A 23221-nucleotide genomic window follows, 5' to 3' on the forward strand; every position below is an offset into this window, starting at 1 on the left:
CTTAACTGCGAAGTCCCTCCTGTAAAGGAAGTGCTTCCAATTCTTAAGAGCGGTCATCACCCCCAAGAGCCCTTTGCCATACACCGAATAATTCTTCTCGGCGTTATTCAACTTGTGGCTATAATAAGCCATTGGCCACCATCTTGCTGTAAAACAACTCCAATGGCAAGATTACTGGCATCGGTAATCACCTGGAAAGGATCATCCCATGATGCCAACTTCAAAACTGGAGACTCAGAGGCAACTTTCTTCATGGCCTGGAATGCTTCTAGAGCCTTGCCCGTGATAGACACTTTCTAATGACGAGTCTTCACGCCCTTGAGCAAGTCAGTAAGAGGTGCTGCAAGGTCAGAAAACTTGTCCATATGTGTGCTGTAGGCTTGACAAAGACTCACAAATGAGCAGATTTCTTGGGCTGTAGTGGGAACATCCCAACTGAGAATGGCCTTACCTTTTCAAGGTCGAGGCTAATACCTGAAGAACTGATGATGTATCCTAGGTAATGGATTTCTTGTACTCCAAACTCGCATTTCTTGGCATTGATAAACAACTCATTGTCCTGTAAGAGTTGCAAAACCTGTGCCAAATCTCGCTCATGTTGCTCTACAATCCCTGAGAAGATAAGAATGTCATCTAAGAAGATGAAGACGCATTTGCCAATGAGATCCCGAAAAACCCAAGACATCATTTTGTTGAATGTCGTTGGTGCATTGGTGAGACCAAAGGGCGTCACCACAAATTCGTAGTGGCCACGCTCGGTCCTAAAGGCTGTTTTTGGAATGTCAGCCTCGAAGATCCGAACCTGATGGTAGCTACTCTTAAGATCTATCTTAGAAAAAATCTTTGTACCATTGAGTCGTTCTAGGATGTACTCTATTTTGGACATGGGAAACCTATTCTTCACTGTTAATTTGTTGAGCGCCCTATAAGCCACACATAATCGTGCAGACTTATCTTTCTTTTGGACAAACAGAATGGGAGCGGCAAATGGTGAGGAGGATGGTTGGATAAAACTGGACCGGAGTAAGTGAGTTAACTGCTGTTCCAACTCGCTCTCCAATGCCTTAGAAAGGCGGTAGGGAAACTTGTTGGGAGGTTCTGAACCAAGAACCCACTCTGTGCGATGGTCCTCAGGTCTACTGGGTGGGAGAGTGGGCGGGAGGTCGTCTCGCAATGTGATGTTGCTGTATTGAGACAAAAGACCAGCCATCCGCTGCTTCCTTGCGGGTGCTACTTGAACTGCATTAGATTGAGAGCGGATGTACAATAATGCACACTTTACTCCTTTTCTGATCGCTCTTTGGGCATCAATGTGGGCAATGAGTGGAATGCTAGGAATGCTCCGATCCCCGTGAATCATGAGGCGCTCAGGAAAGCCTTCAACGATGGTGAAAGTGTCCTGTCTCTAATCATGAATGGGTGCATATTGTCTAAACCACTAGATCCTGAGGATTATGTCTCACCCTAAGAGAGAGGAGACAATGAAATCCCGTTGAAATGTGGCCCATTGAACCTGAAACTCAAATTGTAGAGCTTTATGAGTAATGTGCGCACGTAGACTAAGGGTAAACCCGTCCACATCTAATGATAAGGAACCAAGGTACAGCTCATCTTGGTAGCCAATTGCGGAGAGATGGCATCCTCAGAACTGCCCATGTCGAAGAGGACAATGAATTGCTATTCCTTTAAAGTGCCATAGGCACGGATGAGAGCCTTTGTCTTGCCCTCAACCTCACCCTCTTGCTTATCATCAAATACCACTGGTGGCACTGAATTCAAAGAGGGTAAAAGCTGAACGGCATTTGAGGTTGATGGCGGAGGTGTGGATGATTCTACGGTGGCTACTGTGGAAGTGGATGCCTTAGCAGACGTTTCAGCCTGGAATATAGGACAATCTTTCTTCCCGTATCCCATAGTGTGATAGAAGAAACAACGGTTCTCTGTTTGGTACCATGTCTGTTCATTAGACTGGAGATAACCTCCAGTTATGCCCTCCTTAGCGTTTTCCTCAGGAGTCTTCTTGGGCATAGAATCTTTCTTATGGTCCGATTGATCCGAAGAATTTTTCTTTTTGTCCTTTTGGTCTTTGATGTTCTGAGCCTTCTTAACCTGGGTAGATGGCTGCTGGGTGGATGACTTCTGTTGGGGCTTTGGGTTAGATTGTACCTGCTTGGGCTTACCTCCGTTCAACATTAGCTCCTGATTCTGAGCGAGGGTCAGTGCCCGTGCATAAGTCTGAGGCTCAAAATTCCGCAGTGGGTACCTAATGGTAGTGTCTAGACTCTAGACCTCGAATAAACTGCTTGAGCTTATCTTCTTCTGATATGCCCAATTGTTGGGCGAGTGTAATGACCTTGTTTGAATAGGTCAAAATAGGGGAACCACCTTGAGTGAGTTTGTAAAACTCATCCTCAAGATTGGTCATGTATTGTGGTGGAATAAAGCGGGCTTTGAGATCAGCCATGAAGGTGTTCCAATGAAAACGGACTTGGCTTGTGATTGGGTCTATGTGAAGTTGTGACCAATGTTGCGACCAAGTAACAACTTCCCCTGTGAGTTGGGGGGCGGCCACATGGACTTTGTCTTGTGGATCTGTGATTTTAGCTAATGGAAAATGTGCTTCAAATTGATGAATACATTGAGTAACTGCAGCATGATCACACTTACCATCATACTTACTAAAATTTTGAGAGGTTTGTATGACGGTGGTTGTAAGCCCAGCGGGGCATGCAGTGACAGACTCAACCACGTGTCCAAGAGATAAAAATATAAAGAGAGAGGGGAGAGAGAAAAGGGAATGGGGATCTTGCTCAGTAGACCACATTAAGCGGGGAACAGGCGTCGCCCCCTTTCAGGAATTTATTCAGGAACAATCCACGGGCACGCTGGCCAGGATCAATACAATCAGTGAATACAAAACAAACAAATATGCTGATGTAGGATATCCAAGTCGATGTCGATGTTGACGCACAAGATCTCTGATGTCGAGCACGCCATGGGGATGAGCTCTATGTCCAAGTTCTTCATGTCAATGCTCAAGTTCAAGCTTCCATGTCCAAGCTTCATGTTCCATGTTCAAGGTCTATGCCCAAGTTCCATGTCCAAGGTCTATGTCAAAGTTCCATGTCCAAGCTCTAAATCCAAGTCCAAGTCCAAATCCAAGCTCCATGTCTAAGCTCTATGTTCCATGTTCATGTCCAAGCTTCATGCCCAAGCTCTATGTCCAAGTTCTTCATGTCTATGCTCAAGTTCAAGCTTCCATGTCGAAGTCTCATGTTCCATGTCCAAGCTCTATGTCCAAGTCCTAGAAACACTCGCTCATCCCATGAGTAATCTCCACAACTCCTATAGCCTTGTCCATGAAGAAAACCATGGAAAAGCTCTTTCTCGCAAGAAAACTGATATAAAACTTGTTTTAATGGTTTTCAGGCGACAAAAACCTCAAAAAAGTAGTTTTTAGGGTTTTGTGAGTAGTTTTAGGGTTCTGGATTTTTTAGGGCTTTGAAAGTTTCTGTCCGTACAGTTCGCACGACTGTATGGATCCGTACAGTCGCACGGAAAGATGGTGACGTCGCATTGCAGTTGCTGGAGGCGCTCTGGAACTAGTGGGTAGCGATGAAAAACTCCATGATTTGGTTCATAGATGATGATGAAGAAGATAATCTCCACGCTTGAACGAAGATGGCACCGCGATAAAGAGGTTGTTCTTCAACTTGATGCTCAAGAGAGGCTCATGCTTCTTTTATACTTCGGGAAGCCTTGTTTTTTGCCAAAAAGTGATGCTTTTGCTTTGCATTTGTCTTTTTATTAAATATTATTAATAATAGCCAAAGTTCTTGATTTGTGCTTTTACAACTTCAAGGCCTTGCTTTTTGGCCCTAGAGTTGCTTTTAGCTTTTTGGTCCGGCTTAGTCTCCTCTTTCCAATGGTGCCCTTGGCTCACGGTCAACCTTGTTTGACTTTTTGCTTTTTCTTGCTTTTTGACCAAGAATAGTGCTTTTCTTAATCAATCCTTTATGGACTCTGTCCCCATGTCTTCTTCCACTTGTCTGGTGTTCGAGCATGGATTTCATTATGTGAAATAGAGCTAGGAGGGCCAAATAGTTACAGTGGTGGTAGGGGTGGTGGAGGACGAGGAAGGTGCTGCCTGATGAGCGAGAGCCGCCAGAATTTGTGCCATGGTTTGTTGATTCTGGATTTGCACAGCCTCCCAGTTGAGTCTTTGTTGGAACTCTCGGTCGGCCTTCTCTCTGCGGCGTTGGTCTTCCTCAAATTTGCGTGTGGCTTCCCTATCCCTCTGTTCCTCTGCACGTCTCAATTCTCTTTCTTCATCTGCCTTTCTTTTTGCTTCATTGTTCTTCGTTATGTAGCAGGACCTGTGCTAGATCTGAGATCCCTTCTTTGGGTTTTTCCTTTTCGTCTGCAAGCTGCATCTTCAGAGAATTTATTTGCTCCATCATCGTTTTCAGGATCTCTTCTGTGCTTGGCGGAAGCACTTTTTCTGTTTGGAAGCTTTGTGCCTCCATTCCTTCCTGTTGGCTTTCTTCATGATGTGATGTTTCTCCCCACATGGTGGAGGCCTGGGTTTCTTTTCCCGACCAAAGTATAACCATCCACCGGATGCTCTCACTTCCTTAGTAGCCAAGTTGGGTTACCAACCTGATGCTCTGATACCAATGTTACATGCACCGAGGTTGATCGTGCTAACACGCAACAAGGCCTTCTTTATACCTTGATGTGGTGAGAATATGTAGCATCAACTTGAGAGAATAGGGAGAGAGTAGAGAATATAGAATGTAGAAGACGACACCAGATTGGGTCCCAATACCCCCCCCCCCCCCCCCTCCCCCTCCCCCTCCCCCTGCAAGTTGAAGTATTTGCTTATATTATTCTTTGGAGAAATGCTGTTCAATGCTGAGCACAAATGATATGAATGCCCAACGCAAGGACGAGGAGGCCCAAACGTCGGCAGAGTATCCATCTATCCCGAGGCTCTGCTGAAGACTCTCCTTGGCCACTGATGCAAGTCAGATGACTGTAGGACTGCACATATGCTGGCTGAGATGCAGAGTGACTTCCATGTTGCTTGGAGATGAGCGGGATGCTGCTAATTGTAGTCGCTTTCTGCTGAATACCTGAATGTTGAAGTGGGAAATAAGTCCATGCTTTTATACCCCCCTCAAACAGCAGTCGGCTCATGCAAAAAGCCTCCATGACTCCCTCAAACAGCAGTCGGCTCGTGAAAAAAGCCTCCATGACTGGGTAGACCTAGTCGGCTGCTGTAAATATATCTCACTACTGCTGCAAAAGCCTGTCGGCTGATGAAATTACCCTCACGACTGCTGAAAAGCCAGTCGGTCAGCATTAAATGCTGGTCGGGTATTGTACCTTCAGTCGGCTGGCTCATAAATGCTCACGACTGCCTTATGCACAGTCGGCTGCCCACCATACCTAGTCGGGTGCTGCTCGACTGAGGCAAGGCCATGGCTGCCTTGGGGCTGGCCTTAGGGCAGGCCTTAGGGCTGGCCCCCTTCTATGTGAATGCATCTAAAATGATTTATATCCAACTACTGCTAAGGTTGACACATACATGCTCCTGTATGATGCTTTCTCCAAGTGGGTTAAGAGGATTGACAAAACTGACTGACCTCTAAGGCTTAGAGATTGACCTACGTAGCTCGTGCCTGACTGTCCCTGGACTGAGGGCTCGCAATGGGGTCAGGGCGTACGACAAATAATCCTAGAAAAGGTTTTACTTCTGTACAAATGCTGCATTGAAGATCATGCTAGTGTGTCACTGTGTACCCCAGTGCAGGGTGCACGTGACATATCCTATCATTTCCATTAGCTGATTTTGGCAAATCAACTAATGAAATCCATAGGGTGGCTGTAGAAGTCTAGTTGGTTTCTGTCGATCATACCTGACCCTTGGACAGATCAAGCATTCCCTAATATACTGTTCAAGATCTCTTCTCATGCTTGGCCAAAAGAAATATGTCTCCAAGGCGTGAGTTGTGGCTAAAATACCACGATGAGCCATGTAAGGAGGAGCATGACATTGGTGCTTCCTTGGCGGCTTGCCTATATGGGTAGATAATTTTGTGCCTATGGGTGGTGAAAATTCGGTAATTACGGGAGGATCTTGGACCAAAGGCCAGTGGGGAAAAAAAGAGAGGAGCGTGACATTCCTCCATCACTTTAGACCTGAAATGCTTTGTCACACATAATTTGTCCTGCATTAATAGAAATCCATCCTTGATGGCATAAGAAGTCACTAATTTACCATGCTGCAATTTGTCCCACACGAGCTGAAAATCTTCATCAAAAGCATACATATCCCTCATAACAGCGAAATCTGAATGATGGATTATGGAGACAACATGAATCTAGGGCCTTCCTGCAAAGGATCAGTTGCCTTATTTTCTTTTCCAGGTGTGTGCAATGTGCATAATCTGAAAATGAAATTTTGCCAAATAGTTGGCCCATCTAAGATATCTTAGGCTGAGATAGAAAACACCTAAGACTTTGATGGTCTGTTTTGATGATAAACTCATCACCCTCACCCAAGAGGGAGTGCTTCCAAATCTTCAAAGCATGGATGACAACCATTAATTCCTTTTCATAGGTGGGAGCATTCTTTTCTGAATTTTGTAATCTTCTGCTTTCATAAGCAACTGCATGCCTTTCTTGGTATAAGACAACATCACATTCTACAATAAACAACTTTGATAAATCCGGAACAATCAATACTGGTGCTTTATTGGCATAAAATGTCAAAGCCTCAAAAGCTTCTTTCTCCATCTTGGCCCACCTAAACCCCAGTGCCGGACCACTGCAAACCACTTGATGAACCTTCTGTAGTAAGAGCATAGTCCCAAAAAGCTTCTAACTTCATGCACACTGGTCAACTCTGGCCATTCCATAATAGCCTTCATCTTGTTTGGATCCATATGAATCCCATCTTCGGACACTGCATGGCCCAAATAGTGAATTTTTGACAGGAAAAACTCACTCTTCTTGCCATTTGCATAAAGCTTGTACTTTCTCAATTCATGGAAAACAATATCCAAATACTTTTTATGCTCTTTTTCATTATTAGAGTGTACTAAAATATCATCAAAGAAAGTACGTGTGAATTTTCGATGGGCTCTGAAGGTTCTATCCATCATCTTGTTAAATGTGGCAGGGGCATTGGTGAGACCAAAGGGTAACACAAGAAATTCGTATAGCCCAAAGGTAGTCCTGAACGCTGTTTTGTGCACATCCTCTGTAGCAATCCTTCTTTGATGATAGCCACTCTTCCAAGTCTATCCTGCTGAACACTTTGGATCCATCCAACCTGTCTAGGATATCATCAATCCTAGGTATGGGGAACCTGTTCTTTATAGTAATCTTGTTGAGGGCTCTAATAATATTTGGATGTTTAAAAAAATGATTGTTTTATGAATCAAGGGCAGCCTATTTATTTTAAATGGTTGTGGGTTAAATATTATATATCTTATGGTCTCCGAAATGGCATACAAATTATGCAAGCTTAATGCTCCTTTTGGTTCTTGTGCAGAGATCGGGAAAGGTATGTGCAAGGTGATTACCGTTTCAGGCATGGCTATTGTAAACACAACCCTCGAAAGATGGTGAAAACATGGGCAGAGAAAGAAATGCGAAACCTTGCAAGGTAATTTTCATAATATGTATTCGGCATAATTCTGATGCATCCGTATATGTAGATTATTTTACTTGCCTTCACTAAAGTTACGTCTGGAGTCAAGGATATACCCACTTACATGTTCTCTTGTGGTGCTATCTCTGCCGAAGTAACACCAACTGGCAAAACTTCTTGAGAGGAAGACAGTGAAAGACATGCCCTGGTACGTGTTGCCATGGCATCAGAAACTGAAGACACCCCACCCAATGCAATTGACTTCTGAGAAGAGTCCTTTGCACTAGTCCAGAGGCCAGAAGCTGAATTTTCCGCCTCTGAAGATTCTTCACCCCATGCAATCAGCAACTGTAAAACTGCCTTGGATACTTGACCGGAAACTTCCTCCTGTGCTAGGTATCCATTGAATTCTTTCTCAAGGCATGGAGGAAGAACTCTGTTGTTGAGCCGGCAGAGGGCCCCGTGAAGGAGACCGTACTCTGTAAACCAGTAGTGCCCCATTGTTGAGCTGGTGGAGGGCTTTGTGAAAGGGAGTAGAAACTATCGGGAGAGTCCTGTGGAGAGGTGTTACAACCCCACGGATCTCCTAAACACAAGACACTACAAAACCCCGTAGAGGGGTGCATGCTAGCTCACCTCCCAACCGTAGGATTAGTACTTTGATCCACCCCCGAGCCAAGGTCTAACTCCCAGAGATCCATGCTAGTCCTTTGGCATGCCGATTATGTTCAGCCACATACGTGGCTGGAGTCTTGGTCGAACTGTGACCAAAAAAGGGGTTACAACAACAATAACCCATGGTTCACTTATATAGTGCCCACTGTTGCTATAAACAACCAAATTGTTATAAATAGCCAGTACACATGGATTTAATAATAATAACCTTAGCCACCCATATTAGCTTGCTTTCTCCTAATCCTAGGGCTCCCCTGACTTTGTTGGATTAGGCCCACTAATCCAAGGATTGGTAATTGTAACTGCACCCAATGATCTTCTAGATGTAATCGGAAGCCAAAACACAATTATAGTTCACTTAACAGTTAGGATTCTATGGAACAACACAATAAAGACAAAGCTGAAAATAAATTGTACTCTTGACACCACCACTGCGGCTAGAAGCGCCCCCCCCCCACCCCCCACCCCCACCCCCTGTCAATACTGACTCCAACAGCCCATAGGGCTGGATAACTTGCTCCAACCAGGCCCCAAGGTTTGTCGATTTGCTCCAGCAATGCCTCAGGGCTGATTGGTTTGCTCCAGCAGCATCCCCAAAGCTGATTGACTTCTCCTCGCTGTATGGATTGCCACCAGGCTGGTCGCCTTGTATGCGGGGTCACACCAGAGAGAAAAACTCCATGATTGATCCAGAACCCTTCGCTTTCTCCCCACGTAAGTTTCCAAATCAATTCGCTTGAGATAAAGGTGGCAAGTGGAACACATATGGGCACCTCCATAATTTGGACCCGGTCATTTTTTAATAAATTGTCCACTCACTTATTATCATGTGTGAACCTGCAAGCCTTATAATTTCAAAGGTTAGAAACACAATATTAAAATAAATAAATACACCATACTCACCACGTGTTCACATGCAACAAAACATGTTAGAAATAAGAGCAAACTTCATGGCTCACTGGCAGGCGTCCCTGCTCAGTAAGTGGCACATCATAGTAGGGAAATACACAAGTACAAGTCACGCGAAAATAGTTTCAAACATGCAAAGATGAATGCACGTGCACATGTCATGGGAAAAATCTCCCTTTCATGAAACTTGTACAAGACATTCTAGTTGGGCATGAATCTGGCGCAATAGACCTGGCCTTCGTATGGAGTGACAGTCCCATAGGGAAGACGTGGTACAAACACGGATTCTTCCATGGAGTGACAATCCCATGGACAAGACACCGTCCTGGCCATACATAGGTGGCACGATACAGACTCCCGTCCATATGACATGATTGTGGTCACACACGGGTGGCATGAAACTGGCTCCCGTCCATGTGATACAAAGTAACTAGCCTCTTTCACATGAGACACCGGCTTGGCCTCATGTGAACATGGCACAAATCTGGCCGTTCTATGGAGTGACAGTCCCATAGAAGTGGCACCATAAATAGAGATGGACCAAATGGACGGCCAAATGGTGACGTCTCCCCCGGCTTCTAAACAGTCGACCTCAACTGAAAGGCTTCAAGATACGCGCGCAAAAGTTGTGGGTAATCAACAAAGTAATCCTCATTTACCCACTTTGCATCAATGGATAAATAATTCTTAAACTTCACACGGTATCTCATAGAAAGCTTTCTACCTGGTAGCCTTCTTTCCTTGTGAAACACAATCTGCTCTGGCTGGGGGATCTCCTCAAGCTCATCAACCTTTGGCGGATCTTCTGTGATAGGCTCGTCAGGATCTGGTCCCACATACTTCCGTAAAAGACTCACGTGAAAGGCATTGTGAATCTTCCCCTGATTGGGTAAAGCAAGCCGGTAAGCCACTTCATTGGGTGGCAAGATCACTCTACCATAAATAATCTCAAATGAGGCTTTTCCCGTGGAGGCATGCACCGTGTTATTGTAGGCAAACTCTACAAGTGGAAGGTACTTCTCCCATGCATTCTATTGATTTGCCACATAACACTTTAACAAATCCAACACAAGAGAATTTGTAGTCTCACTCTGACCATCCGTTTGTAGGTGATAGGCAGATGAGAACTCAAGCTTAGTGCCCATGTTGTCAAATAGAGCCCTCCAAAAGAGGCTCGTAGTCTTGGGATCTCTATCCCCAACGATGGACTTTGGCATACCATAATGCTTAAATATTTGAGCAAGGAAAAGCTTCACCATATGATCGGCTTTAATGGTTTTCTTGACTGGCAAGAAGTGAGCTTGCTTGCTAAACCTATCCACAATGGTCCAAATAGCATCATTTCCTTGTGGGGATCTTGGCAAGTCCATAATGAAGTCCACAGTAATGCTTTCCCATGGCTGCGAGGGAATAGGCAAAGGCTGAAGTAAACCTGGAAGCTTTTGTCTATCAAATTTCACCTTTTGGCAAGTAATACATGCGTGTACATAAGCCTTAATGTCTTTACGCATGCTTGGCCAAAAGAAATCTCTCTCTTATCATGCGTGTCGTAGGTAAAATACCTCTATGACTAGCATAAGGTGGAGCGCGACATTTCTCCATAACCTTTGGACGTATATCCTTCACCACACATAAGCAGTTATTCTTCATGAGATAACCCTCTTTGATCATATGAGTGGCATGTGTGTGACCAACCATCAAATCAGCCCAAATATGGCAAAAATCAACATCCAAATGGTATAAATCATGCATGGCAGTCGAGTCCCCATGTGAGGCCACTGAAACGGTAGCCAAATATGGCCTCCTGGACAAGGCATGTGCCGCTACATTCTTCTTTCCCAGAGTATGTACGATCTGAAAATGGAACATAGAAAGGAAATTTGCCATTCTTATTTGCTTCTTCGAGAGCTTTGTTTCAGATAAAAAGTACTTCAAACCTTGGTGATCGGTTTTGACTATAAATTCTGTCCCAAGAAGATAATGCTTCCATATTTTCAAGGCATGAATACGGTCAAGAGCTCTTTTTCATAAATGTCTATATGGGTCACTGCATCATGCAATCTATGGCTTTCATAGGCCACTGCATGACCTCTTGATTTAGGACAGCCCTTTGCAATTCCCACAAGCATAACATTCCACCGTGAAGGGCTTTTGTGAGTCCGGAATGATCAATACAGGCCCACGTATGATAGCATCCTTGAGTTGGTAGAAGGTTCAAGGCATTCTATTCATCTTGGGTCCATGTGAAAGTGTCTTTCTTCTTTGTAAGCTCATGTAATGACAAGGCAATCTTGGCAAAATGCCTTATGAACCTCCTGTAATATGAGCATAATCCAAGGAAGCTACGGATCTCATGCACAGTATGTAACTCTGGCCAATTCCGAATGGTTTCAACCTTAGCAGGATCCATTCTCACACCCTGTTTGGGTACAATGTGTCCCAAATAGTGTATCTCTGAGAGAAATAACTCACTTTTCTTGGCATTAATGAAGAGTTTATGCTTTCGCAACTCTTCAAATGTTGTGGCCAAGTGAATCCTATGCTCTTGCTCATTCTTGGAGAAAACCAAGATGTCATCAAAGAATACACCCGTGAATTTATGATGGGCTCGAAAGATCCTGTCCATTATATGGTTAAATGTTGCCGGGATATTGGTAAGGCCAAAGGCATCACCAAAAACTCATACAATCCAAAAGCTGTACTAAATGCAGTCTTATGGACATCTTGGGGTACCACACGAATTTGGTGATAACCACTCTTCAAATCAATGCAGCTAAAACAAGCCAAACCATCAAGTTTATCCAAGATATCATCTATGGGCGGAATCAGGAACCGATTCTTGATGGTGAGCTTGTTTAGAGCTCGGTAATCCACACACATACAGAATGAGCCATCTTTATTTTGCACAAGAAGCACGGGAGAAGAAAAAGGTGAGGAGCTTGGTTGAACCAAATCCTTCTCCAAAAGCTCTTTAACGCGTTTCATGATTTTCTCTTGTTGTATGGCACTCACATGGTATGCGGGTTTGTTAGGTGGGGAACTACCTGGCACAAGATCTATGCGATGATACTCGGGCCTCTCAAGAGGTAATTCTCTTGGCAATGTATCAACAAAACAATCTCTATATGCATTAAGAAAATTCAGCCTATCTTGAGTCAATACATCCACATTCACATTACTTTGGTCAATCTTTTTTTTTTTTCCGAGAAAAGATCCTTTCATTAGTTATAAAAATAACGCCCACTGGGCTGCAAAACCCTTCTCTTGCTCATAGGAAGGCAAAGCAGAGATGCAATCAAGGCAGCTAGGGTGACTCTCCCTAGGTTACTTTGGTCAATCTTATTACGAACAAAAATCTTATCTCTATATGCATCAAGAAAATTCAGCCTATCTTGAGTCAATACATGCACATTCACATTACTTTGGTTAATCTTATCATGAATAAAAACCAAATACGCGGAAAGACTCTTTTTCATTGCCTTGCTAATCTGGATGTGTGATACAATTGGGATGGAATCCCCTTCTTTGCCAGCATCAATGACATGCATGCTGCCTTTATGCATAAAAGTGATCCTATTTGTTTTTTACTCTTTGTGGAGCTCAAGCCTATGATGCCAAGGCTTGCCAAGCATTACATCACATCCATTAAGTGGAGCAATCAAGAAGTGCTCATAATCCAGATAACCCTGTATATGTATGTGCAAGTTCCCAATAAGAGGAGTAACCTGCACCTCTTTGCCAACAAAGCTGGCCTCTGCCTCAATCTGGGGTCCCATGTCCCCAATCTCTGTACCAAGGTAGAAAAGTACGATAAGGTACATTACGATAAGGTACGCATTCAGGTATGGGTTGAGATTTTGAGGTACGTTAAATACGTAAGGTCCGTAAAAACATAAAAAATATACTATATAGTGTACATATATATACATAAAAATGAATGAAAAAACAATTCATTTTTGAACATTCAACAACACAATTACCAAAATGAGAGATCCATCTGTCAACATGTTTCCTTCGCTATCATTCTCTCAGCTCTGGCTCTGCAATGTCGATGACCGCAACGGCTGGCATTGCATCATCATCATCATTGCTCGCTGCAATGTCTGTATCAATGAGAGGAATGGCTATGTTTGGACTTTTCATAAGCTAGCTAAAATCGGTGATGGTGGCCAGCCTAGGGCTTTTTTTGTCCAAAATGTTTTTAAAAATTGCTGCGTACTTGCCAATGAGGTGATAGTTCAAGTGGTGAAGGTGTTTGCCTAGGACCAAGAGATCTTGGGTTCAAACCCCCTTGGTGTTTTCTTGGTGGCAAGGCCTATAGGTGGATAAATAAGTAGCTATAGGCGGGTGCCTATGGGCGGTGAAAAATCGATAACTACGGGAGGATATTGGGCCAATGGTTAGGGGGAGGGGGGGACTTGCCACGTACAGATCCATACAGTACGGTACAATACATGTTAGGGGTGGAATACGTGATAATGATATTCTTCAAGATCTCTATCAATGGGATTGCGTGGACCTTTGGTCATCTTAAGTTCATTTCAATTTGGTGGAGTGAAAAGTAGCTGGAAGCCGTATGTTGTCTTTAGGTTGTTTGAGGACGTTGGACATACGTGGGAATTGATGGGGAGTTTTATGCTTGCTTTAAAGTAGACACAAGTATCTATTGGTTATGTGTGAAAAGACAATCTTTGTTGAGACTTAGATGAGGATCGTAGAGGGGAGATCTTGTGGTTGGAATATTGTACTAGAAGTACATGGTACCAGGACTTTTTTGTGCACTAAGTGGACTAGTGTTTGCAAACAACAAATGCAAGATACCATTTGGTATAACAGTTGAGTGTGCTATGGGTCTTGGTAGGGTTGTTATGGTAGAGCTTGTTGCACTCTAAGACTAGAGATCCTATTGGGATTTAGCTGTTGGATGAGAGTTCGATTTACAATAAGCAATTGGATCTTAGTAGCAGGGTCTACAAGAGGAGTCTTACATTGGCCGAGGTAAGAGGCAGTAGATTTGAGTAGATGCTATGGACGAGATCTGAGGATTCGCTTGTCTCCTTATGCATTCATGAGGACGTGAATTGAATAGGAGGGAAGTGTGTTACGTCTTGACAGGCCTAGGGTTGGGGATAGGGACGTGTACTAACCCAAGGTTAGGGCTAGGGTTAAGCCAAGATTAGGGTTAGGTTAACCAAGGTTAGGGCTAGGGCTTAGGTGGGGTGTGGGTTCACACGTGGGCTAAGGGCGCTAGCAGGATGATGTTTAGAATGACTAAGAGCTTATAATTAATAGCCTAGGGCTAATAATAGCTAAAAGCTTATAAATAAAATAGGAAATCGTATAAATAAAGAAGGGCCAATAGTAGCCAAGTTGTTGCTATATAAGTGACCTTGGGGACACTCATGAGTTATTGCGGTATCCATGCCCCAGCTAAGCGCTATTCCTAATCTTGGGTTAATACACATCCCTTGTCCAAACTCTAGGCCTATTGGGACATAAGAGCTAGGCTGCCAAGAGCAGCCTATTAAGAGGTGAAGCCAAGAAAGCCAGTTCAAGCCACGTATGATGCTTGGGCAGCCATGCAGCAATACATAAAAAGCAACGCGCAGAGAGGGTTGGGATGCAACACGAGCAACGGGGGTGGTCGTGCAGGAGGATAACGAGTAGGAGATACAGTCATACAGGGATGTTTGTGCATATTTGTGTGTGGGATGAAGAAGACTAAAAGAGACACGATTTTTAAAATAGGGAAAAAATGGGGGTAAAAAAAAGAAGAGCATAAGTCAGCTTTTTTTTTGGGGTGCTAAAGTGGGAGGGGGCTTAATTTTAAGCTTCAGCTTTTAAAAAGCACAACACTAAAAAAAGAGTGCATTTTTAAACTCATTATTTCTATAAATTCAGTCTCACCCCTCTTGTTTGTTCATACATACAGGTTGTGTAAGGTCTATGTGTGCCATCTCGAAACTCTTGGTCTCTGAAAGCTGCAAACTTCGCTTCAGCCCTCTCATCCACCCTAATATCCTTTCTTAAAACTTTGACTTCCTTCCCATGGAGGAGGCATCTAACCCTACCACTGGTGGAAGCCCACAGGTTAATGCTCAAGGTAATGATCTCACAGAGATTCCTTTTACGATTCGGCACCAGGTATAGATGGAGCAAAGTCGCAAGCTAATATGATCCCCATGACCAGTCACCCCGTTGTGCTTGAAACAATGTTGTAGGCTTTGAGTTGGCTCATTGGCCATAAAGTTGTGCCTTTTTTTTGGAGAGAAATAGGAGTGCGAGGAAGCTATAGTTAGAAATTGGTTAGACTTGTGGAGGACTTACTTTGACTCAATTGGTGCACTTGATGATCGAAGGATTTCTCAAGCCCAGATGTTGCTAAAGAACAAGGCTTATATTTGGTGGTGTGATTTTCAGCCCAAGTCCATGACATGGCAAGGGTTTATTGATACTTTTCGCAAGTAGTTTGCCACAATAGATCCGATAGTGACCTATTAGAAACTGCAAGATTCTAGCATGTTGGGGAAACCGTTTGAGCGTTATTTGAACGATTTCCGTACTAATATGGTGTAGTGTAAAGTAGAACCTTGATACAGAGTTCTACACCCACTATGGGGCACTGATGACGTTAGTGGGGATGTCATAGTGTCTAGTCCATACTATGCATAATGGAGTTGATAGTTATATAGTCTTGTGGGTGGACTACCATGAGTATATAACATGCACGTTCCTAAAAGGTGAATTTGGGCATGTTCCCGGATTCATTTAGGTATATGTAGAACCTTTCCATGCCATGGCGATGTTTACGCATGAGTTAGATCTAGATTAATAGTTAGAGGTTTGTGAGAACGAAGCCAAGACTTTAGAGGATGCTATTAAATTTGCCGTTTGAATGCCAACAGTTGATGGCTCTGCCTGAGCAAAGTACCAGGAAGGCTCGACAAGAACAGATGGCGGTTGAGAAGGCGGAAGCAAAGAAGACACGAGTGTGCTTTGAGTGCAACCCTTTAGGGCATATGGCCTAGGCTTGTCCAAACATGAAGAATAAGAGTAAGCTGGTCTTTGTTTACGAAGTCTGAGGTAAAACTCGTGTCTTTACTATTGAAATTCACCATCGGAAGCACAATTTTGGCCAAGGATGCTCTTTGGGTACGTTGGCCTTCGCAGGCATGATGTCCTCGGGATGGATGGAGGGTTTGATCAAGGACCAAAAGGTATCTGTACTTTTTGATAATGGCAGTAGTCATAGCTTGGTGAGTACTTGCTTGGTGTAGAAACTGCGGTTGCCAATGGTGGTAAGTGAACTTTGCACCAGGTATGGCGCCAGAGATTTGGGATGAGACGGTTCGAGGAGATTTGGGACAATTCAGTTCCAAACCTAGAGTTGCACAGGGGCAACTAGACTTCCACCTCATGACCTTTGATTGGGTTGATGTAATTTTGGTTCAAGGTTAAGATTCGTACTTTGCAAATTGATCATGAAAACCATATTATTACTTTTGTATATGATGATTACCCCATTATAATTAAGGATCCCATTTTGTACCTCCTTAGGGGAAGGATTTCCTATTGTATCAGCTCTTGATATGAATGAACAATTAACATTTATGAGTATGATGTATATTTGTATCGTTTAAGTTTGTTTAAGTGCGACTCCCGACTCACAGGGGTGGGCTCTTTTGGTTGTCACATGTCTTGTGAAATAGATGATACCATCGTAGAGTCAAACGAATCTTGTGCGTTAAGGGAAATTAAATATGAGTTCGTAGACATGTTCCTAGCTGATTTGCGTGAGGGTTTACCATGTGAGAGGAACGTGGATCATGCTATCGAGTGGTAGTCAGCCTTATACGAAACAACCCTATCGGTTAAGGCAAACCAAGGAGGATGAAATTCAAAGGCAAATACGAGATTATCTCGAGTGGGGGTTTGTGCGGCCAAGTAAGTCTAAGTCCCTTATCCTGGGACCTGAACTGAGGAAAAGTATACACCCTTGGGGTCTTTACCTCTAACTGAAAATGCACATCCCTCTTGCGACATGATCTTTTTCGAGCTCTTAAGATGCACTTAGATTTGCAATTCAGGTTCTTTCTTTACCTTTTCTTTAGCAAACCAAAGGCTACCAGCCAGTCTTTGATTTGTATAGTCACTTTGGAAGAACATTCCTTCTTTGCTGAACAACCAGACTTTAATGTAAACCTTCTAGTGTTTATACATGTGAACCTAGCTGTTTCTGGTGCTTGTTGCTCAAGTTGTCCCATTCCAAGGTGCCCATGGTAGCTCACAACTCACTCTAACCAAGTGCTCGTGAGTTCAAACCACATCTTTAAAAATAGGGCCTTAATCCAGCTTAAGGAGATAATTGCTATTAATTTATGCCTTAATTCTTTCCGGTGGCACACTGTATATATCCGTACTTCAGAGGTTATACAGTGTACCACGTTGACTCTTGAGTGAGTCATGCATCGGGTATCATGCCCGTTAAAGTTCAAATTGTGTAGTATACATGTTACACATGTCTGGTTGGTTATTTTGAGGATGTTTATGATGGTTTTTGGTTTTCTTTTTTTGGGGGTGGGGGCAGGTTAAAAGGTGCGGGTATTCGTTGTCCATCACCATTGCTGCTCCGGATGCATGTTCTGGTTATGGCTTTTATAGGTAGCCACTTTCCTGCAATTCTTAAGCAATCGGCCTACCATTCAAAGGGTAATGCACCAAAGTCATTAAAGCAGGGGTTAATTGGTGTGGTTTTGTTCCCATGTTTTCCTGGGCAGGTCAAGATGGCTGGCCGGCACCACGATTGAAAGATGCCTCCCTGTCTGAGTCGAAATTGAGGGAGTGCTACCTGGAGGTAAGAAGCTGGTTTATTCACAAAAATGGGTCCATGTTCTGAACCTCGGTCCATCTCAGTTCTCTAAGTGCAGAACGCCGAACTGAAGGTTTTTTCTATTACCATGCAGATGGTTGTGACCATGCGGTTGATGTTTCAAAAGTGCAGGCTTGTTCATGGGGACTTAAGTGAATACAATATCTTATATTATGAGGTTTTGCAGACTTTGTGGATAGTTTATTAGCGTCATATGAAATAGACATTGGGTTTGTATGGAAAATTTCAAGTTTTTGAACTCATGAAGGGATGTTTTGTAGGGCCATTTGTACATCATTGATGTGTCACAGTCAGTGGACCTGGATCACCCTCGAGCTCTGGACTTTCTGAGAGAAGATTGCTTGCATGTGACGGTCAGTGTGTTATTGCTTAGTTATTGCACGTGCAATGCAACATACAAACGCATGCATGGGTCACATCTGAACACACACGTGCGCACACACATCTGCACATGCACACACAGGCTTGCACACCTACCGTTTCGGGAGTCAAATCACTTTCACTTGTTGCAGGAGTTTTTCAGAAAAAATGGTGTGACAGTAATGATGGTCCGTGAGCTTTTTGATTTTATTGTGGATCCATCTATCTCAGATGAAGATGTGGACAGTTATCTTGAGAAAGTAAGCCTGTTGTGTTGCAAAGTTTGCATGTTTTGTTGGGGCTCTTCATGTGAGAGCCAAAGAAAACAGAAAGCAACGGTTGTGGTTAATGTGCTTCAGATGATATGGCCTGTTGCAGATGCAATTGAGGGTTCTCGCTCGCAACAATGAAGGGTCGGCAAGTGAAGACAAGGTGGCAGAAGCTGTCTTTGTGCAGGTGGTTTAAATTTAAATTTAATATTTAATTAATAAAGTTTAAAAGCTTATGTTTATATGTCGTAAATTTAGAAGTCTACATGTTTTTAAAAATAAACTTCAAAAGATTAGGATATTTTATCCCCCATTGGTATGACTCATCAAAGACAGGATTAAAGCAATTGTTTTTCTGACAAATGCAGTCGTTTATACCAAGGACGCTAGACCAAGTGAAGGACTACGAACGTGACATGCAGCGCATAACAAGTGGGAAGGATACCGAGGGCATATACTACCAGACAATAATTGGGCTCAAGGATGATTTATCGGGTGTTCGGCTTGTACCATCTATTTTGGACAAAGAAATCCTTGGGCTAAACAATGCCACAGAGGGTTCACCTTCTCCACCATGTGAAGCAGCTCTTGCAAGGTGTGATGAGGACAAAGAAAGAATTGGAGATGTGGTTCCTGACAATGCTGGACATGACAGATCTGACACTGATGACAGTAGTATCAGTGGCAGTGACTCTGACACCAGTGTCCAAGAGGGTGATAAACTGAATGGCCCCCACATAGACCCAAAAGATGCTCGCAAGACACATAAGAAGAAAGTAAAGGAGGAGAGGCGAGAAGCTCGAAAAACCAAGACACCCAAGGCTGTGAAGAAAAGGAAGAAGAAGCTCTCGAAGGAGAAGAAAAGGTAGGGATTTGTCAGACTTGTACCTGGATGACAAACCTGTTCGAATGGGGTAGACTGTGTGGACGGCTTGGTTGTGAATGCTTGGAAAGATGGGGTGTTTTTACACCTTAATTCAACACTGTTTCCCAATCAGATTCATCAAGAACTTCCTTAAGATGATCTTACAGACTTTGCGTCTTTGAGGAGATGTAGGGTTTAGTGCTCGTAAATTATTCTGGTCACTTTCTCTTGAGATGGTGAACCTATGTAGACAGCTTTCTTGGGATGGCGAACCTTAGTGGATATTCTTTAGAGCTCTTGCAACCTGGTCAATAAGTTTTGGGTTGATTAAATTGTATCTTGCTACCCGTCCAAGAAGTTTTGATTAATTTGTATCTTATACAAATACTACTTTGAATCTGAGTTTTTTCTTTGTTCTTGTCTACCTGATGCCAATGAACTTTGTGTGTAAAAGAAGTTTTCTCGAAAGCATGCCCTCATTTTATATTGTGTGGTGAGCATAGACGGGTGCGCACGTGTACATGCATGAGCGTGTTGTTGTTGTGCTGTGTGGCCAGACGTGTGAGCGTGGGGTGAGGGAGGGGAAGAGCACAGGAGGCTCTGATATGACCAATGGCAATCCTCATTGTATGTACGTGACATCTACACTGACACAGCAGTCTTTTAGCACTTGTAGCATCTACTCACAATGGCACTCATTTAGCACTAGACACCACTCTACTAATGGCAGTACCATGAGTGTATGTGGGTCACCGCCAAAGGCCAAGACTTGTACAAATGCTCTTGGGATTGACCTGTATCTTCTTCATGCTGTTCACTCAGCAATGTTAATGTGATTACCTATGGCCGGTATCATTTGTCTCTTCTCCATTGGTATACTGTGTAATGTCTGTTTGTGAAGATTGTGTTAAGTGGTGAACCTCCAATGCCATGTCTCTTGATTGTCATGTGAGTGCATGGTGGAGTGGGGCAGAGAAGCTGCACGTCTCCCTAGCTGTGGGACAACTCTTGAGGGTATTAGTGAACCTTGTCACACCAATGTATGACAACTCCGAGCATATACTGTCCTAAAGTGATGTGATTACCTCTAGTGGGTCTAAATTGTGTTTCTTCTCTATATACTGTGTGATGTCTGTGTATGAAACTTAATTGTGTTAAGTGGTGAACCTCTCGTGATTTGTGTGTCCCTTGATTGTCTTGTGAGTGCATGGTTGAGCAGGGCAGAGAAGCTGCATGTCTCCCTAGCTGTGTGACAACTCCTGAGGGTGTACTGCCCTAGAGTGAAACCTTTGACACCAATGCGTCACCTCTTAGCATGTCGGTATTTGGCAACCAAGTCTGTTACATGGGTTCACTCTAGGGCAATACATCCTCAGGAGTTGTCACACAGCTCTGGAGATGTGTGGCTTCTCTGCCCTGCTTCACTATGCACTCACATGACAATCAAGAGACACAACACTAGAGGTTCACTACTTAAACACAATTAAGTTTCATACATAGAGATGTTCCACGATATACCAATGGAAGAGACACAAATTTGACTGGTCAAATGGTAATCACATGAACATTGAGTGAACAGCATGAAGAAGATAGAATGAATACGCTATGGTCAGTCTCAGGTTGCATTTGTGTAGCTTTTGGAGTTCCTAGGGGTTTCGCAAAACACTGGACCATTTATGCAATTAAACTCTGAAATTGGCCACAACCTTAAACATATGCCTTTCAATCCACAGAACTATAAAAGAGAGAGGTGCACGACTGACATTGCATAGAGGGCGAAATGGGCCGCCCCCCTCTCCTTGGAGTATTTTATTGCCCAAGGAGAAAATGTCATGTACAAGCTTTGAGGGCCTTACTCTCCCCACTGGGGATGCCGGATTATCTATATACAAACCATAACACAACCCAACACAAGGCAACCATAAAATTCAGCCGGTACACAGAAATGCCGAGCCAACAATACAATCCATAAACCTCCGTGTGGGTATTGATTCTTCCCAAAAACCACGACTCTTCATGCAATAGAGCTCTGGTACAATAGGTATAACTCCCATTTAGTTGGTACAACAATAACATGGGCTGGTACAACAGGTACATAATCTGAAACAGTAGGTACAACCCTCCATTCAGTCAATACAAAAACTACATGGGTTCGTACAGAAGAAACAACCCACAAATCAGTCGGTTCAATTCTCCATTCAACTGATGCAGAAAGTACATGGGCTGGTACAATAGATATAGAATGTGAAACAAGTACAACCCTCCATTCAGTGGGTATAGCAAGTACATGGAATGTTTACAGTAGGTACAATGGTTGGTACAACAAGTATAGTGGTTGGTACAAGTACAATGGTTCGAACAAGTAGAAGGGTTGGAATATCAAGTGTAGTGGCTGGTACAGTAGGTGCGACCCTCTTGTGAGCCGGTACAACCCTCCATTCAGTCGGTACAACGCATAAATCAGCTTGTATAGGGACGATCCAGTCATCAAGAGGTTAAAGAAATAAAGAAACCGTGTGTTGAGGGGAGTGAAGGAGTGTAGGAACTCCCTCACGTAGTAGTTGAGGAGAATGTGGGAACCCAACATGGTAGAGGCTAGTGTGCAACAAGACAGAGCCTATCCAAATGAAGAGAGAGGGCTCCAATTTATAGATTTGGGCCTCCCTTGAGCTAAAATGGCAAGAGAAGGCTATAATGACAAGTGGAGAGCCACATAATAGCTGAAGTGACAAGTGTGAGACCACTTGTCTTGTGAGATCCCTGTTCCCACCGAGCAACGGATTCGGGTACTAGCAGCGGAAATAGCACTTCTCTCGCGGGACAGGGTCCCACATTCGGGGCCTCGTCCATGGATATCCGGACAAGAGACTAATCCGTTGGTTTTTCCAAAACCGAACCCGAAAAAACTTCCTTTATCCGGAAAGCACGGACGATTCCACCAGCATAACTTTTTACTCTAACCTAGTCAAGACCATTACTGATCAAGCTAATCCGACTGCACCTATAAAGATACTCGGTCAGAAAAAGGAAGAAACTTGTACTTGGATCATTGAGACCAGCGTTTTTTTTCCCATCAAGAGGCATAGCCGTTGATTCCTATCCATAGAACAATTTCTATCCGGGATTTACTTTATCTATCGTAATAACAGAAATTGAGTCTCGATTTACGGATCCATCAGTCCAGCCTAACCCCATCCGATCCCATGGGTTAGCCAACCGCCCAACCACTGTAGTGATGGGATCCAATTAGGAATTTGGTTAGGTTTTGTCCCGGGTACCAAGGAAAAGAGTTCCAAGGCCCCCTAGCCGGAAGTTCATGCAAACATAAAACTAGTCACACCACTTACACACCCAATATGAAATTGCCTTTTTCACAGCATCAGCTGACTTTAAAACAATCCTTTGATAAAACCATTATGTCACTGATGACAATCCTCAAAGTCTCTGGTTGAATCCTTATTTCCAGTCATTCATTCATCGGGGTACTTATAGCATCATTGGCAACCAGAACGCTCACCACCTGTTCACTCAGGGGCCTTTTCAATAGTTCCTAGCTCATAGTACCCGATAATATTTTCACATATAAAATCAAA

At 43.5% G+C, this 23221-nt stretch overlaps 1 protein-coding gene and 1 long non-coding RNA gene across 2 annotated transcripts in view; both read left to right on the forward strand.

The window, feature by feature from the left end:
- Positions 1–20050, forward strand: part of LOC147610333 (uncharacterized) — a 52266-nt gene extending 32216 nt beyond the window's left edge. Inside the window, exons 6-13 of the mRNA XM_086786632.1 lie at positions 7562–7675; positions 17832–17905; positions 18022–18098; positions 18208–18291; positions 18395–18487; positions 18647–18754; positions 18873–18950; positions 19132–20050. Coding sequence (XP_086642758.1) covers positions 7562–7675; positions 17832–17905; positions 18022–18098; positions 18208–18291; positions 18395–18487; positions 18647–18754; positions 18873–18950; positions 19132–19632 — 1129 coding nt within the window. The 3' untranslated portion in view covers positions 19633–20050. The remainder of the gene's footprint in view (positions 1–7561; positions 7676–17831; positions 17906–18021; positions 18099–18207; positions 18292–18394; positions 18488–18646; positions 18755–18872; positions 18951–19131) is intronic.
- On the forward strand, positions 16170–16648 carry LOC147610334 (uncharacterized). Its single transcript, XR_015264106.1, has 3 exons — positions 16170–16297; positions 16385–16461; positions 16563–16648. It is a non-coding gene; the product is annotated as an uncharacterized LOC147610334 (long non-coding RNA).
- Positions 20051–23221: the final 3171 nt, after the last annotated feature.

Source organism: Cibotium barometz, chromosome 49 (assembly GCF_041138505.1).
Source record: "Cibotium barometz isolate CiBa-2024 chromosome 49, ASM4113850v1, whole genome shotgun sequence".
Classification (NCBI taxonomy): Eukaryota; Viridiplantae; Streptophyta; class Polypodiopsida; order Cyatheales; family Cibotiaceae; genus Cibotium; species Cibotium barometz.